Here is a 14447-nt window from a genome sequence, read left to right on the forward strand (position 1 = left end):
ACAAGCTTAGCGCGGACGTCCGTTCGACGCGGACCGACCTGCCACAGTTGCCCCCACCTCAAACCATCCACGCATTCCGACCTCCGAGCAGCCGGATTACAGGAGCGCGCCACGGCTCCCGGTCGAGAACACGTAGCGAAATACTTCTATTTAAGTTGATGTTTTTGCACGCCGTCGACGGCGGCGATCGCGCTATTATTTTTTTTCAATAATCAATCAAATATAATGGATACGATGCCTTAAAACGTAATTATAATTATTTTTTCACAGATCGCGGATTTATTTTTTTGTCGAATTTAAGAGAATATTTTTTTTTATTTATTCAGTTTCTTATACTGCTGCAGCAGGGTGTAACCGATAGAACTTACTTGTGGAAAAACCTCTGTGCTAATCAATATACATTTTTTTTTTATACATAATTTATAGTCACTCGCGCTACACATCTGCTGTTATACAAACAATTATTTTTATTTTTTTACACTGAAAATAAAAATTTTAAATTTGATTTACATTTTTTTGGATATATTAAAAATTTAAAAATAGCCAATTTGTGAATCAGATTATAAGAACAATTTTGATAGTAAAAATATTTATCCACGTCAAGTAGTTTATTTTTTAGAATTTTTTAAAATATCAATATTTTTTTGATTAAATGAATTTGGAACGTAATTACTTTTTTCAAAATATTTTTTTTGGGAATTTGCTGACATAAGACAGTATACTCCTTAAATTATTTACTAATCATATAATTTTAACAATTATTTTTGTCATATTATACGTTTAAGAAGCATCATTTTTTTCAAGTCTTTCTGTTACACCGTTCATATTATATAAGATTTGTAGACCAAATATGACAGACTACAATATTGTAATAATTTGTAGGCAGGTATTCATTTTCCGTCTTGGCGTATTTCCATTTATTCCTATAATAGGTGTATGATATTTATTGTTAAGCTATTAGATAATGATACAAATAAAATGTGTCAATTTAATTAATAATAAATAGTTAATAAATTCCCTCGAAGTAAGTAGTCAATGGACAATGATACGGAAGAAAGAGCTGTACAAAAATGGAAGATTTTAATGAATATTGGAATTGGATGAAGAACAAAAACAAAATCTGTTACAAGTGTAGATTATATATTTTTTATTTTTTATTTAATTTGATGTCATTATGAAATGCGTTTTTTTTTTTAAAAGATATGTATATTTTACCACATTTTATTGTTATAGTTTTGAAGACTTTAGATACTTTTTTTATGACAATAAATTGAAAAAACAGAAATTTTTTTTACATGCTTGATCATTTGTCCATGAACTTTGATGTATAAAAATTAAATTTTGACGAGTATATAGTTAATTATTATTGAGCAGTTATTGGAATGCCAAAGTTTTGCTGGGTACCCACCACCCACTAGATAGTCAACCCATGTGACACACTGACACTCAGCTCATCCAACCGTTTATCATAAATAACTAAAATTTATTACTCGGTAAGAATTCGATTTTATTAAACAGAATTTTTAGAAAATTATTTTTATTCAAAGAATGGAACTAAAAATATATATTGTCATTCAAAATTGTATAAAATTGTATAAACAAAAGCATTTATTCAGTAATAATTTATTTATTTCCATAAACCTAATACAGTAATATTATTGTATAAGGGTTCAATCATACAGCTGAAGTTAAATAGGCAAAGTAGGTGCTCTGTATACTAAGTACAGCTTATTAAGATTATAATGTTTATACATTTTTCGCTGCTTCAATCGTCCGTCCACACCGATAACTGAAGTGAGTAGGCCCCTTTTCACTAAGTCGGATATTGAAAACAATCGTAGTATCAAAAAAAATAATTAAGGCAAGTAAAATAATAAACTAGGCAGGTATACAATATACCTATCCATACAAATAATTGGTAACATACCATTTTTAGAGAAATTATTCAAATTTTTAGTGAACGGCCCTAGCAGATAGAAAAAATAATGTTTTTACTGTTTCGGATAATTGCAGGCAACTTTCACTAACGTTAATTTATCATTTAGCTTTTCGTTTTTTATACTTGTCTTTTGGCTTTTTTAAAGCCTAAAAAGAAAATAATTTAGTTTATAAAATGGTTTACATCATACAGCTGAATAGCACAAACAAAATAATATCGAATGCTAACCAATCTATTGGCTGCTAAGCTGCTTGATTAGTGCAGTGTTAGGCAGTAAACCAAGCACTTCGAAATTGGGTCCTACTAAAAATATGTGCAGGGCACCCATCAACTCCCACAGCGCTTGTACTTATTGTAAAAAAATTAATTTACAGATTGTATAAATAAATTAATGATATAACAGAAAAAAAAAAGGTATTACATAGATGATAGGTGACCTATACTTATCACCATTTTTGTCTTGTTAAGTATAAAGGTGTACAAGATATTCTTAATTTATTTTAAACATTTAGATAATTAAGTAAATAGGTAGATAACGTTATTCGTAAAATCCAGAGTAAACATTTTGAGTCGTTTAAACCGTTTTCAGTATCAAAATCATATGATTGGATCGATGGACATGATAATGGAATAAAAATTTATAATTCAGCATAAAATCATTACGCATACACTGCCTACCACGGTGACATTTACAGAATTTCCAAAGGAGGGAGTGGTCAGTGATGTTAAATCAAAAAAAATTATATGTTTAACATTTTCATGTTTTTATACCAAATGGAGGAGCTGGAGCCCTCTATTTTTTCAGTTATAGTCTTATGATAATGAATCATGGATAACACAATGAGCAATTTTTCCCACCGCGGCACCGCATCACTTTTTCAATTTCTAATCATATATTCATATTTAAAACATAATATATAAAAACTGCTTTTAATACATGCATATTTAAAAAAATTGAATATACAATTTAAATGGTAAGAATTATGAGTTTTATAACTATAATACCATAAACTATAATATAATATTAATTTAAGAATTTTAAAACTGGGGCTGCTAAGTATACCCAAGCAACACCTCCCCATTCATTGCTCATTGTATTGTACATTTAAACCAGACTTATAGCAGTACCATATGACTATGATTTGAACGATAACATGTTCATGATATGGTAAATTTTTTGCTTTTTGAAAATTACAGCTGAATGAATATCAAATTCCAAAGATGTTTTGGTACCACTTTCTAATAAAAAAACATGTAATAATATGTAAATTTTAGAATATTTAAGAGAATCAATATAATACACCTATCCATAAACTGAAAAAAACATATTATAGTAAGTCTTCACCCCATTACCATAATAGTTCTGTAAAGATAAGAATATTAAAAAAAAAAAAATTGTTTCATTTTCAAATTATTGAAGCGAAAAAAAAAAATCAGATATAAAATATCTCCCAAGCCATTCGAGATCCAACATGTCTTTATTATACAAAAAACCTAATGATTAACAAATTTAAATTTAAACACTAATTTACTCATTTGATATTATTGGTTTGTTGTACAAATTCAAAAAAGCTTTAATACAGCAACAAAATAAAAGATTTATAATGTTTCCACTAAACCAAATAATATTATTACAATATGTATTTTTTTTTATTTTTACTGGACATACATTACTCAATGTGTTTACATCATTATGGTACTTGAAACCATTAAAATAGTGATTGGCCACAAATAATACCACTTACAATACATACAATGGAACGTTTATATGTAGACATACCTAGTGTATATGAAGCACATGGCTAAACTTACTGACGTGTACAAACTACTTACTTTACAGAATAAAAAATAAAAAAAATATGTAGTCGGCTTACGATAGATTCGTCATTTTGTATAATAATATATTAATAAACATTCAATAGGATAAATTTAAAATACATACCCGGTTTATCGGCATAAACATTTTGTAACAAAATCTTTAGAAATCAATCAAACAATCAAACAAACAAACAAAATAATAATAATAATAATAATAATAATAATAATCAAACAGAACATTTTATATACATTACACAATATATAATATTATATATATATAAACAATGTACATATATATAAATATTATATATAAAATACATTCATACACATATATCACAAAATAAACTAATAACTAATAAAAAAAAAATCATACACACTCCAAAATGACAATTTTGAAAAATAAAATCTGTCAAAGCTCTTTGGACAAATTGTACAGGTATCTATCTACAATGTTTGTAAATGAACATTAAAATTGAAAGTATAAAAATAACATTTAAAGTACAAGAGAAAAGGTAAAAGAGTTGGACAGTACAGAGGATAGGAAAAGGATAGTACAAGATTTTTTTGAAAAAACAAAATTTAATTCAAAGACAGTGTAGATAAATGCGTACATGTTTTTCGAAAAAATGTTTTCGAACGTCAGGAAAAAAAGAATGAAAAATAAAATAATATACATTTTACATGACTAATGTATTATGTTTGACACATAAAGCATCAGATAACTTATATTTGGTCAGACAAGTCAAAGTTATACAATACAAATGAAAGCTAGTCAAACTGTTAAGTTACACGATTTGTTGTGCAGTATTGTTTTAAAAAATATAAATAAATTACAACAGTAAAGACTAACAATGACGCAGCGCAGTAATACGCGTAAGTCACAAGATTTAAGTAATATGGTATAATAGTCACGGGGAATTTAAATAAAATGTAGGTGGCATACCTCTATCTCGCGGAAACTAATACTAAAAAATAAATAAAACGTTAGACTACATTATAAACATTTAAATCTTAAAATAAAAACATAGTTACACTGTGTAAGCGATACAATTAAAAAAATAATAATTATTATGTTCTCTTGACACATTTTCAAAAAAAAAAAATTCTCCCCAAGACTCGGTCAATTTTTTTTTTTTTTTTAAAGAATTCAGTCTTAAGAGTTACTAGAGAAAAAATACACACACGCTCGCGCTTTTGTAAAACAAAATAAAATCGTAATAAAAATTCAAAACGACGTTAGCGGTAAAAAGTAAAAGGTATTTTGATTTTTACATTAAACACACATTATAAAATTATAATATAAACATGGATTGTGGATTGTGAACAACTTTCTTACGGTATTTGGCACAATCTAACGAGAGAAAAATAAGTCTAACAGAGAATGCGTATTGTGCGCGAACATGATATTATAAGGATCTATCCCTCAGGACTTTCCTTCCATCCCTCCCGTCACCCATCCGTACGAAGACGACCAAAATATTATCTTCTCAGACGATGGTCAGCCCACCGCCCTGGGCCTTATCACCACCGCCGGTCTGCTCGGCGACCACCTGTACATAGGACGGACCGTGGTTCTGTTCGTAGGTCTGCACCACGTTGTGGAGGTGGTGCTCCGGCGACGAGTTGGACGAGTCCGAGCTGCACGTGAAACAGTCACTCAGGTACCGGTCGTTCGGGCCGGGCGCGAACAGTTCGTCCAGGTTCCGGGTGAGCGCCGAGTCCAGTTCCACCGACTTGTCGGACGACCCGCCGCCCGACTGCGAGCTGGCCCGGGACCGCTTCTCGCCGCCAGCCGGTCCGCGCGCACGCGTCCGCGACTTGCCCACCGACCGCAGGCTGCTGGCCCGGCGCACCAGCCGAGTGGCGATCTCCGACGGTTCCTCTTCCACCTCGAACACGTACGACAGCGAATCGTTCTTCTTCATCACTCCCAGTATCCGGGCCGGCGCCTCCGAGTCTACCTCCACCAGTTGGCTAGTCATCGTGTCCTCGTCACCGCTGAATACCAAACACAACCGACAATATATTATAATTAGTTATGATATTATACGTATTGACATTTTATTCTAGTAAAATTGATTACTGGGATAGGGCGGCGGGTTAGGTTAGGTTAGGGGGAGAGGTGCAAGGGTGAGCTATCGAGGCCAAAGTGGAAATATAAATACTATACGTTCCGTATTTGAGAGAAAGACATTTTTGTGTGTGCTCGAATACACGGGAAAAACACGATTTTTACAATACGCCGAAGTAGAAATACGTATTCGAGATTGAACGTAAAAATTTAATAAATCGGAAAAATTCCGAAATACAATATGTTCAACAACATTTTTGCAAGACAGAGTGCGTGTTAGTAAAATTTATATTTTTAATTCAGTTAGAAATAACTAGAGTCAAGGATTTTTATTTTTTTAATTAAATGTAAAGTTAATAGAAATTTTAACAGTTTATGTTAACATAAACTCATTTAGTTTTAAAATATTTTAATTACATTTTTTCACTAGAAAACAATTAACGTAACACCGGTACAGTACAAATAATTAGCAAAGGCATTAAAAAAGAAAATAACGTACATACTCAGGAGACAAACATAAAATATCTAGTTATATAATGTATATGAAGTTGTTAATGAAAATTCAAATTTAACTTAATTGGGAAGTTGGAACAGACGAACAGTTGCGTTACTTTAAGTCATAACACAAGGGCAAATAAATTAAGTTAATAAAAAAACTGAAATTATATAGGTAGTGTGTTAAATTAATTAAATTAATTTAAATCGCCTAAACTTGTTGACTCGCTAATGCACAGGTCTTCAAAAGTACAAGCTACAAGTCTAATTCCTACAGAGACGACAGTACAATTCGTATTGCGGTGATAACATTTGATAGCGAGATAACATAAGAATATCGATCACGGATAACACACACTGCAATAAAATTACTTCATAAAGATAACACCCATGAAAACACGGGACGCTCGACTTGGGCTCGTTCAAAATAATGAACAATAATGTGTAAATTAATAACTAATAATATTATTATAATATTACCTGTTTTCCGAATTCGAGCTCTCCCTGCTGCATAGTTTCTGATAGTTGTTTTGTGCCTCTCTCATAGCTGCAAGGTCTTGCGGTGTTTGGCCTGCGGAATTAAACATTTTTATTTATAAAATAGATCAAACAGATCGTTGTTCAGACGAGTTTCGACGACTTACTCAATCTCTTTGTTGAAACAGCTAAATGATTAGCCACTTCGGTGCTCTTTTTCAGTTTCCACTGCAGTTCTTCGTTGTGGCACGAAAGCCGTTTCTTCTTTTGTTTTTCCAAGTCAATTTCCCGAGCCATTTGATCTTTTTCTTGACTGAGTTGCCTGTATAACGTGTCAAGAGAAACGATTGTATTATAATACATTTTTTTGAACTGCAATATGTAACGATTTACGAGTTTTTTTTTAATTAAGAAAATTCCACCAAAGTATAGGTGTTCATATTATACCAAATATAAAATTCTTACAAAAACTTTATTACAAACTAGTGATTTTACAAATAAAACTTGACGTACAATATCCGGGTTTGTATATGGGCAAAACAACTGCAGAGTGTTAGTTTTCAGAGAGTTAAAGTATGAAATTGTATTTTGCATATATTGGGGGTAAGTATATATGACATCGGGGTTATCGCATATTCGCATGTAAGGATTATGTTAAAGCACCTGCAAAGTCTATCAATTTTTTAACAAAAATTTAAAAAAAAAACGACCTTAGCGACTGAGAACAATTAAGGTACTTAGTGGTTCGATTAAAATAATTAAAAAAATTGTTGAGTGGAGTTTACTGAGCATCGGTCGGTGCATGTTTTCAATATTTCAATATTTTTAATAGTTTTTAATACATTTAATATAAAGTTTTAAAAATGTATAACATTTAAAATGTCTATTCCCGTCAATGATTTGTTAAAATTGAAAAAGTGTTCCGGTTGATGCATAGTAATCTAGTTTATGCATTGAAAAATCTTTACATTTTTTAAATCGAAGATTTGGATGTACTTAAAATATTGGCAGGCGTGTAGCTAACTATTCCACGTCCATAAATTGGTTTTGATTATTTTGATCTAATGACATGTGCATGGCGCGTGCGTAATATGTATGATGCAGGTGATTGGTGGGAAGTATACACACACTAATGATAATTTACTACACACACAAAAACGAACATGGACGAATGAATTGCCTAAGCACAACTCCTTAAAAATGACACGTTTGCATGGGCCTAATGGGGTATGCATACTGACCGTTTTTAAGGAGTTCAATATAGGCAATTTTCCATTTGTGTGCATGCGGGTCGTGTAAATGTGTGCGTAGTAAGTGATCATTAGTGTGAGTGACTGTGTGTAAATAAATAGCGAAGCGCACGCACATGTCAGTAACACAGCATTTTACACGCTATAGTGCAAACGTGAATTTTAGTGAAACACTGAAACTTAGTTTCGTATTTCCAATAATATACAGCTTACTGAGTGACATTACGGTATGAACACCTATTATACTTGAAGAGAAAACGTTTATCTAGACTTGTACAGGAGTCGATTTTCCATATTTTATTTCCAAAGTCTAATATTTAACTCTAAAAACTTGTGATATTTTACTTTTTCAATTTGAATTATTTTATATTGAGTTTAGTAATTAAAATATTTAAAATTGACTTTTATACAGGCATAAATTAACTTATCTTCTACAATATTGATAGGTGTATTTACTCTTAAACCGCTCAATAAACCATATTATTGGAAATACAAAAGTACATTTTCATAGAATTTTTCAATGGTATTCATACCCCTTAAAAGGATTTTTTGTAGATAGATCAGCGTAAAACTTAATATGAAATAATTTAAATATAAAAAAAATGTCAATCAGTTATTTAAAAAAAAAACGTTTGAGTACCTAGACGTCTTGGGTCATTAAGGCTAAGTTATTTTCTTTTTATTCAAAATTAAAATCTAATAAATAAAAGTAAATTTCTCACAAACTAGCTATATATAGTATAATTTATGAATTATGACGTTTTATTCGTATTGTTTTTTCATTGTTATTTTTATGGATGTCAAATATCTAGAATTTAGTATTTTTTTAATTGAATTACCAGTTCATATTTCTACTGTTAATAAGCATTAACTAACGCAAAATTTAGCACCAAAAATCCCAAATCCCAGTTATTATTTTCATAAGACAACGCCTATCGACAATTATTATTATTATTTATATATACATTTTTTCTTTACGATGAGGTCAAGTCATAACAATATTACTATGTAATACTTTTTGTATGAGTTTAAAACTATAACAGAATGCCACGCATAACATACATACATTTCAATTTCTGACTTTCTCTGTAGCTGTACGTTTAAATCTTCAACTCGAGACTGAGCCGCTTCTAATTTTTGCAAAATCGCTGGTAAATCGTCGCCTTCTCTCTGTAATTTTTCGTTTTGCTTACGGAGATCTTGCATTTCAGAACTCTTCAATTCTAGTACGGTCCTCAACGATTCTACTTCGTCCAATAGCTTTTGGTAACCCAGACTTGTATTCTATACAAATATAGGATAAATGTATAGATATTATAATTTATACTCAACGAAAATCAATTTCGAACAAAACAATAAATTACCTGTAGCTTTTTGTCCTCGATCAACCGCTGGTTCTCTTCTTTTAATACGTCCCTCTCGGACTTTAACAAATCACGTTCATTTTCCAATACCAACACCCTCTGGGTGAGCTCGATCTGTTTTTCCGTAGCCGACTTTTGCATCTGGGACACTTCGAGTTTGTTGGTCTGCTGCAACTCGACGATTTGCTGGTCGTGCGAAATTATCAGTTTCATTTTATCCTCGTCTGATTCATTTTTGAGTCTGTTGAGTTCTTCGTTGAATTGCAACCTCAAGTTATTAGCTTGCACTTCGAGCTTCTTTTCCAGTCCATAGATTTCTGTTTCTTTTAGAGAAGTAACTAGAACATAACATTTAAATCGACACGTATAACAACAGTGGTACGTATGAAATCGTATATTTGACAGTATTATTTAATTCGTAATATATTATATTGGACGCGACGGTTCTTACTTTCATTAACGAGTTTTTCTTTAACTTCCAAATTGTTCTTATAGTCATCGATTTCTTTCTGGAGTTTATTAATTTCTTCTTGATACTGAATACATTTAGCCCGAGATTCGTCTGTAACAGATATTAACAGGTATTCGTCTAATTATGACATTTTGGATTCCAATATACTACAAATTCTGTAATTATTTATAAGCGCGTATATTATTGCATAATATTAAACTATACATTTCTATCATATTGATTTATATGGAAACTTTTTGTTGTCAAACATGCATAATAATTTATTCACTATATAACGTAACGCAAAAATGTCATCGTTATGGTCGTTAAATTATACGTAAATATATGCATTTATAAAAATGATTACATACCCAATGAACATTTAGTTGATACTAAATCGTTGTGATTTGCATCCAATTGTTGTTTCAGCCTTGTGGTGGACAGAGCGTCCATCTGAAAAATGCAAAATAACACGTATTAGAATGACGTAAATCGAATATCATAATATATATTATTCTACGTGACAGATCGAATTAACGAAATCAATATTACCATGTTAAGACTGTACGCAAACAAACTTAACATAATATCCACGCCGGGGTAGGTATAATAGCGGCGACCTAGGTAGGTAGGTTAGCTGTGTAAAAACGCTGAAAATCGAAACGGAACGACGATCGAGAATGCGCGCAATATTAAACGGTCGATCGTCCGAATAGTCGTACCGATTGACATTAATACGCGTTTAGCGCGTGTGTATAGGTATAAAATACACAAATGCCATCGTACAGGTCCGCACTCGGCGGTATAGACGGCACCGCTACAGCTGTTCGATTATATAATTAGAAACCACGAATGCGGTATATCGGTGATGGTAAACCATCATCATCATTGTCACGTCGTATACCGTGCTCGACGAACGATCTCATTGACTGCGCAGCGAGACCAGCCCGAAAAAGAGACTAGACGCCCCCCACCCCCACCCCCACCCCACCCACACCGCTACTGACACATCCGAGTGGTTGTCGTAGTGATGCGCTCCTCCTCAGGTTATTATAATATTATTATTATTGTTGTTTACGGTATGGAAATTTAAAATAGTTCCCGGAAGTCGGGTCTCTCGTCATCGTCGTCGGCTGCAGCCGGAACATACACGAGATTTATGATTATTTTTTCTCACTTCCCCTGTAGAGCGGTAATATCCAAAAATAATTAGATTTGAGAAAAAAAAAACAATCGAGCAATGTAGAAAAAAAAATAATAATAACATAAGTTGTTTGGGCATATATTATTTCGTAATATTTACGGATAATATACATATATACATATTAAACGTTTTCTCGACGAATTCGTTCCATTAATAATTTAACACGGACGCTTTAACAGCGTTAACGGCGTACCAAATGAATATATTATAATGCATATTACATATATAATATATATATATATATATATATCTCAAGTAGTAAAACACTTGTAGGCGGCGTTTTCTATCTCCTTATAATATACATATATATATATATAAAAATATGTTATGGTTAAAGCGAAAACTGTTGAAAGTAACGATACAATGATAATAATACTTTTGATTTTCACAAAACACGTCGAATGATTTTGTTTAAAAAAAAATGTTTTACGGAACATTTATTTTGCTACTAAAAAGACATCTTCGTCAGATAACAACAATTTTCAATCGAACAGTAAATCACTATATCCAACTAGACAGATTTTTGGATAAATATTAGACAACATTATTTCTAACAGTGTACGAGTTTTAATTTAAAAATTAACATTTGATATTATACCTATAAAATACGTTTTACTTTCCCCCGATGACCGCAATGATGCAACCGATTTTCTTTTAAAAGCCGTATAGATTGTCCGTAGTATAGTTTAATTATTGAAGAGACCACTCAACCATTCTATACGCATAATATTGAGAAACGATGGTTAGATTACTACTATTATACTCATCAGCAGGCAATGTTTATAGGAATTAAATAATTACGGCACACAAATACGTATATTATGTTAAAAATGAAAAAAATAATTTCCATGAAAAAACAATCGACCGACGAGCGAAAGTCTAAATGTAAAACGGGAAATTTCTCGAATTAAAAGTATTGTTGACTGTAAACCAAAAAAATATAAGAATATCGAGTAGATAATATAGTCCGTATATATAAGAAGTTGGGTTGAAAACACGCGATACGGTGATATATTTAAAAATAGTTTAAAAATGTCGCAAATGACTTGACTAATATACCTAGTAAAAGTCAATAAAAATATTTATTTTTTTTTTCTTGCATAATACATATAAAATATTATGACCAGTAAACTAGGCAGCACTATGGCAGTAAAGCAATAAATTATAAATAATAAGTCAATATATGTTTGAAAATAGAACAAAAACATGTATCCTTGTATCTCAAAACAATTTTTTGGCTTTCACAGTTACTTATATAATATTATATCTATAAATTTATTTCTAGTTATTTTTTTGTTAAAAATGTGGGAATTTGGTTACTCGTTCGTCGGTATAGCAATCCGTATAATATATAAAATTAAATATTCATATGTTTAAGACATACCTAGTATAAGTATAATTTATTTATTTTTTGAAATTTTTAATTTGTTCTAAATTCTAATTGTTAACTTGCGCATTACAAGTACGGCAGAGATGGTTTTTCCACTGTATTAAAATCGTTTTCGAAAAAGAAAGAAAAAACAATACTGTACAACGATCTTTTGCGGGGAAACGTAAACATAACTCGCCCCGGTATACTTATCCCGACCGCAAAGCTATTCTATTATATTATATTATATGCTCACGACAGGTTTTTGTTTTGTATAATAATATAGAAGAAGAAGAATAACGAGAAAACGACTTATCCTCACCGAAGAATTTACGATATTTTATTGTGCGCCGGTATTCAGTCGTTACAGGGAAGAATCGTATTTATTATTATTACTGTTGTACAATGTACATATGGTTCGGACTTCGGAGTCAGGACGACAGTGGTTCGTGGGGTGGAGGAGTGATTGGGCGGGGTGGTATATAACTCAACAACAACAACAAAAACAAAAACAACTACACTGTATAGGTATCTATAGTATTAAATCCATAACATAACGATACCGCACTATTACCATATAGGTAGAGGTAGATACATACAGAGCGATTCTTTAGACAACGCTCATTACTTCGAAAAGTATTTTTTTTTTATAAGCTACGCACCTTATTATTTCTGAAATCTAAGATACACATTACACACGCAAAACTAACATTTTAAATTACCCTTAATAATTTTTTAACGAAATGTATTGTTGCAGGTTGGTGAACCTACTATATCGATATTTGGTTTTCAAACGTTAACCTGTATACTATGTATACCATCATTACTCATTATACGTTTAATTTCGTAATCCGAAGCCAAATACTTTTCTAAAACTGCCAACATAATATTTTATATATTTTAATGAATTGTTTTTTCATGCACGAATACAATCGTTTTTTAAACAGTTTGATCACAAATTTTGCTGAGTACCACACATCGCTCGCCAAAATATAAAATATGCTTAAAAATGAAAAAAAAAAAACTATTCATTCAATATTTATATACCCGCGACGTTATGTTTAGGAAAGTAAATCTGCAGATCACAGAATTTAACATAATATATGGGTATAGGTGTACCTACTATACATGATATAGCACGCTAACCGCGGTTACCGCATTTAAAAATCAAAAGTCTACAGTCGTGGTGGATTTCGCCGACAAACGTAACCAGGACGAAATTAAATGAAATGAATACATTATACAAAATAGATATATTGTGTTGTGAGAGTGTTTTTAAAAGAAATCTCCGGCAACAAAATCTATTATACTTTTCGAGAGAAAAATATTATATTTCGTCGGCTGTCGAAAGAATCACACTGTATACTACCTACACATACCTATCATAACCACTATCGTATTGTGGTCACCAGCGATATCGCGTACACACAGTTAGGTATCACATCAAGGACGTGCTCGATCGTATAACGAAATCGTTAACGTTTTGTACTTACGTCGTTGACGAGGTACTGGAAGAGTACGGATACCGCGTCGAAACCCTTGGTAACGTGGTCCAGCTGTGACTCGACGATTTGCAGAGTTTCTCGGTCCACGGCATCTCTTTTAACTTCTTTGACTTTTGCCGCCGCCGCCACCGCCGCAGGGGCTGCGGCTTTACCGACTTGTGACGATGTGGTTTTGCCATCGGGTTTGGTTATCGTTAGGCTGTGATCTGTAACCGATAAATTATGATATTTTGTTAAGACGTTTACGGCGCTTGATAACGAGGGTCGGTTCACACTCATCGCGGTTATCCGAAGAACTACAATTTTACAAGCATTGTGACTTTTAATATATAATTATGTTTAATATACTGTTCGTACACAAGACACACATTGTATACCGTTGAAAGTGGTAAACACTAATAACAATAATACACACAGGTACACGATAATACGACTATATTTTATTGTATATAGAATATATAATGACGTTTTCGATGACATAAGCATTAAATAATAATTTAATGG

The 14447-nt window shown here is 31.8% G+C and overlaps 1 protein-coding gene across 1 annotated transcript in view; it reads right to left on the minus strand.

The window, feature by feature from the left end:
• Positions 1–3398: 3398 nt before the first annotated feature.
• The window catches only part of LOC132940338 (uncharacterized), a 39528-nt gene continuing 28479 nt past the window's right edge, over positions 3399–14447 (minus strand). The window contains exons 6-13 of the mRNA XM_061007866.1: positions 13932–14149; positions 10237–10318; positions 9866–9976; positions 9415–9752; positions 9117–9334; positions 6968–7122; positions 6804–6894; positions 3399–5755 (exon numbers count right to left, since the gene is read on the minus strand). Coding sequence (XP_060863849.1) covers positions 5245–5755; positions 6804–6894; positions 6968–7122; positions 9117–9334; positions 9415–9752; positions 9866–9976; positions 10237–10318; positions 13932–14149 — 1724 coding nt within the window. The 3' untranslated portion in view covers positions 3399–5244. The remainder of the gene's footprint in view (positions 5756–6803; positions 6895–6967; positions 7123–9116; positions 9335–9414; positions 9753–9865; positions 9977–10236; positions 10319–13931; positions 14150–14447) is intronic.

This window comes from Metopolophium dirhodum, chromosome 3 (genome assembly GCF_019925205.1).
Source record: "Metopolophium dirhodum isolate CAU chromosome 3, ASM1992520v1, whole genome shotgun sequence".
In the NCBI taxonomy this organism is placed as follows: domain Eukaryota; kingdom Metazoa; phylum Arthropoda; class Insecta; order Hemiptera; family Aphididae; genus Metopolophium; species Metopolophium dirhodum.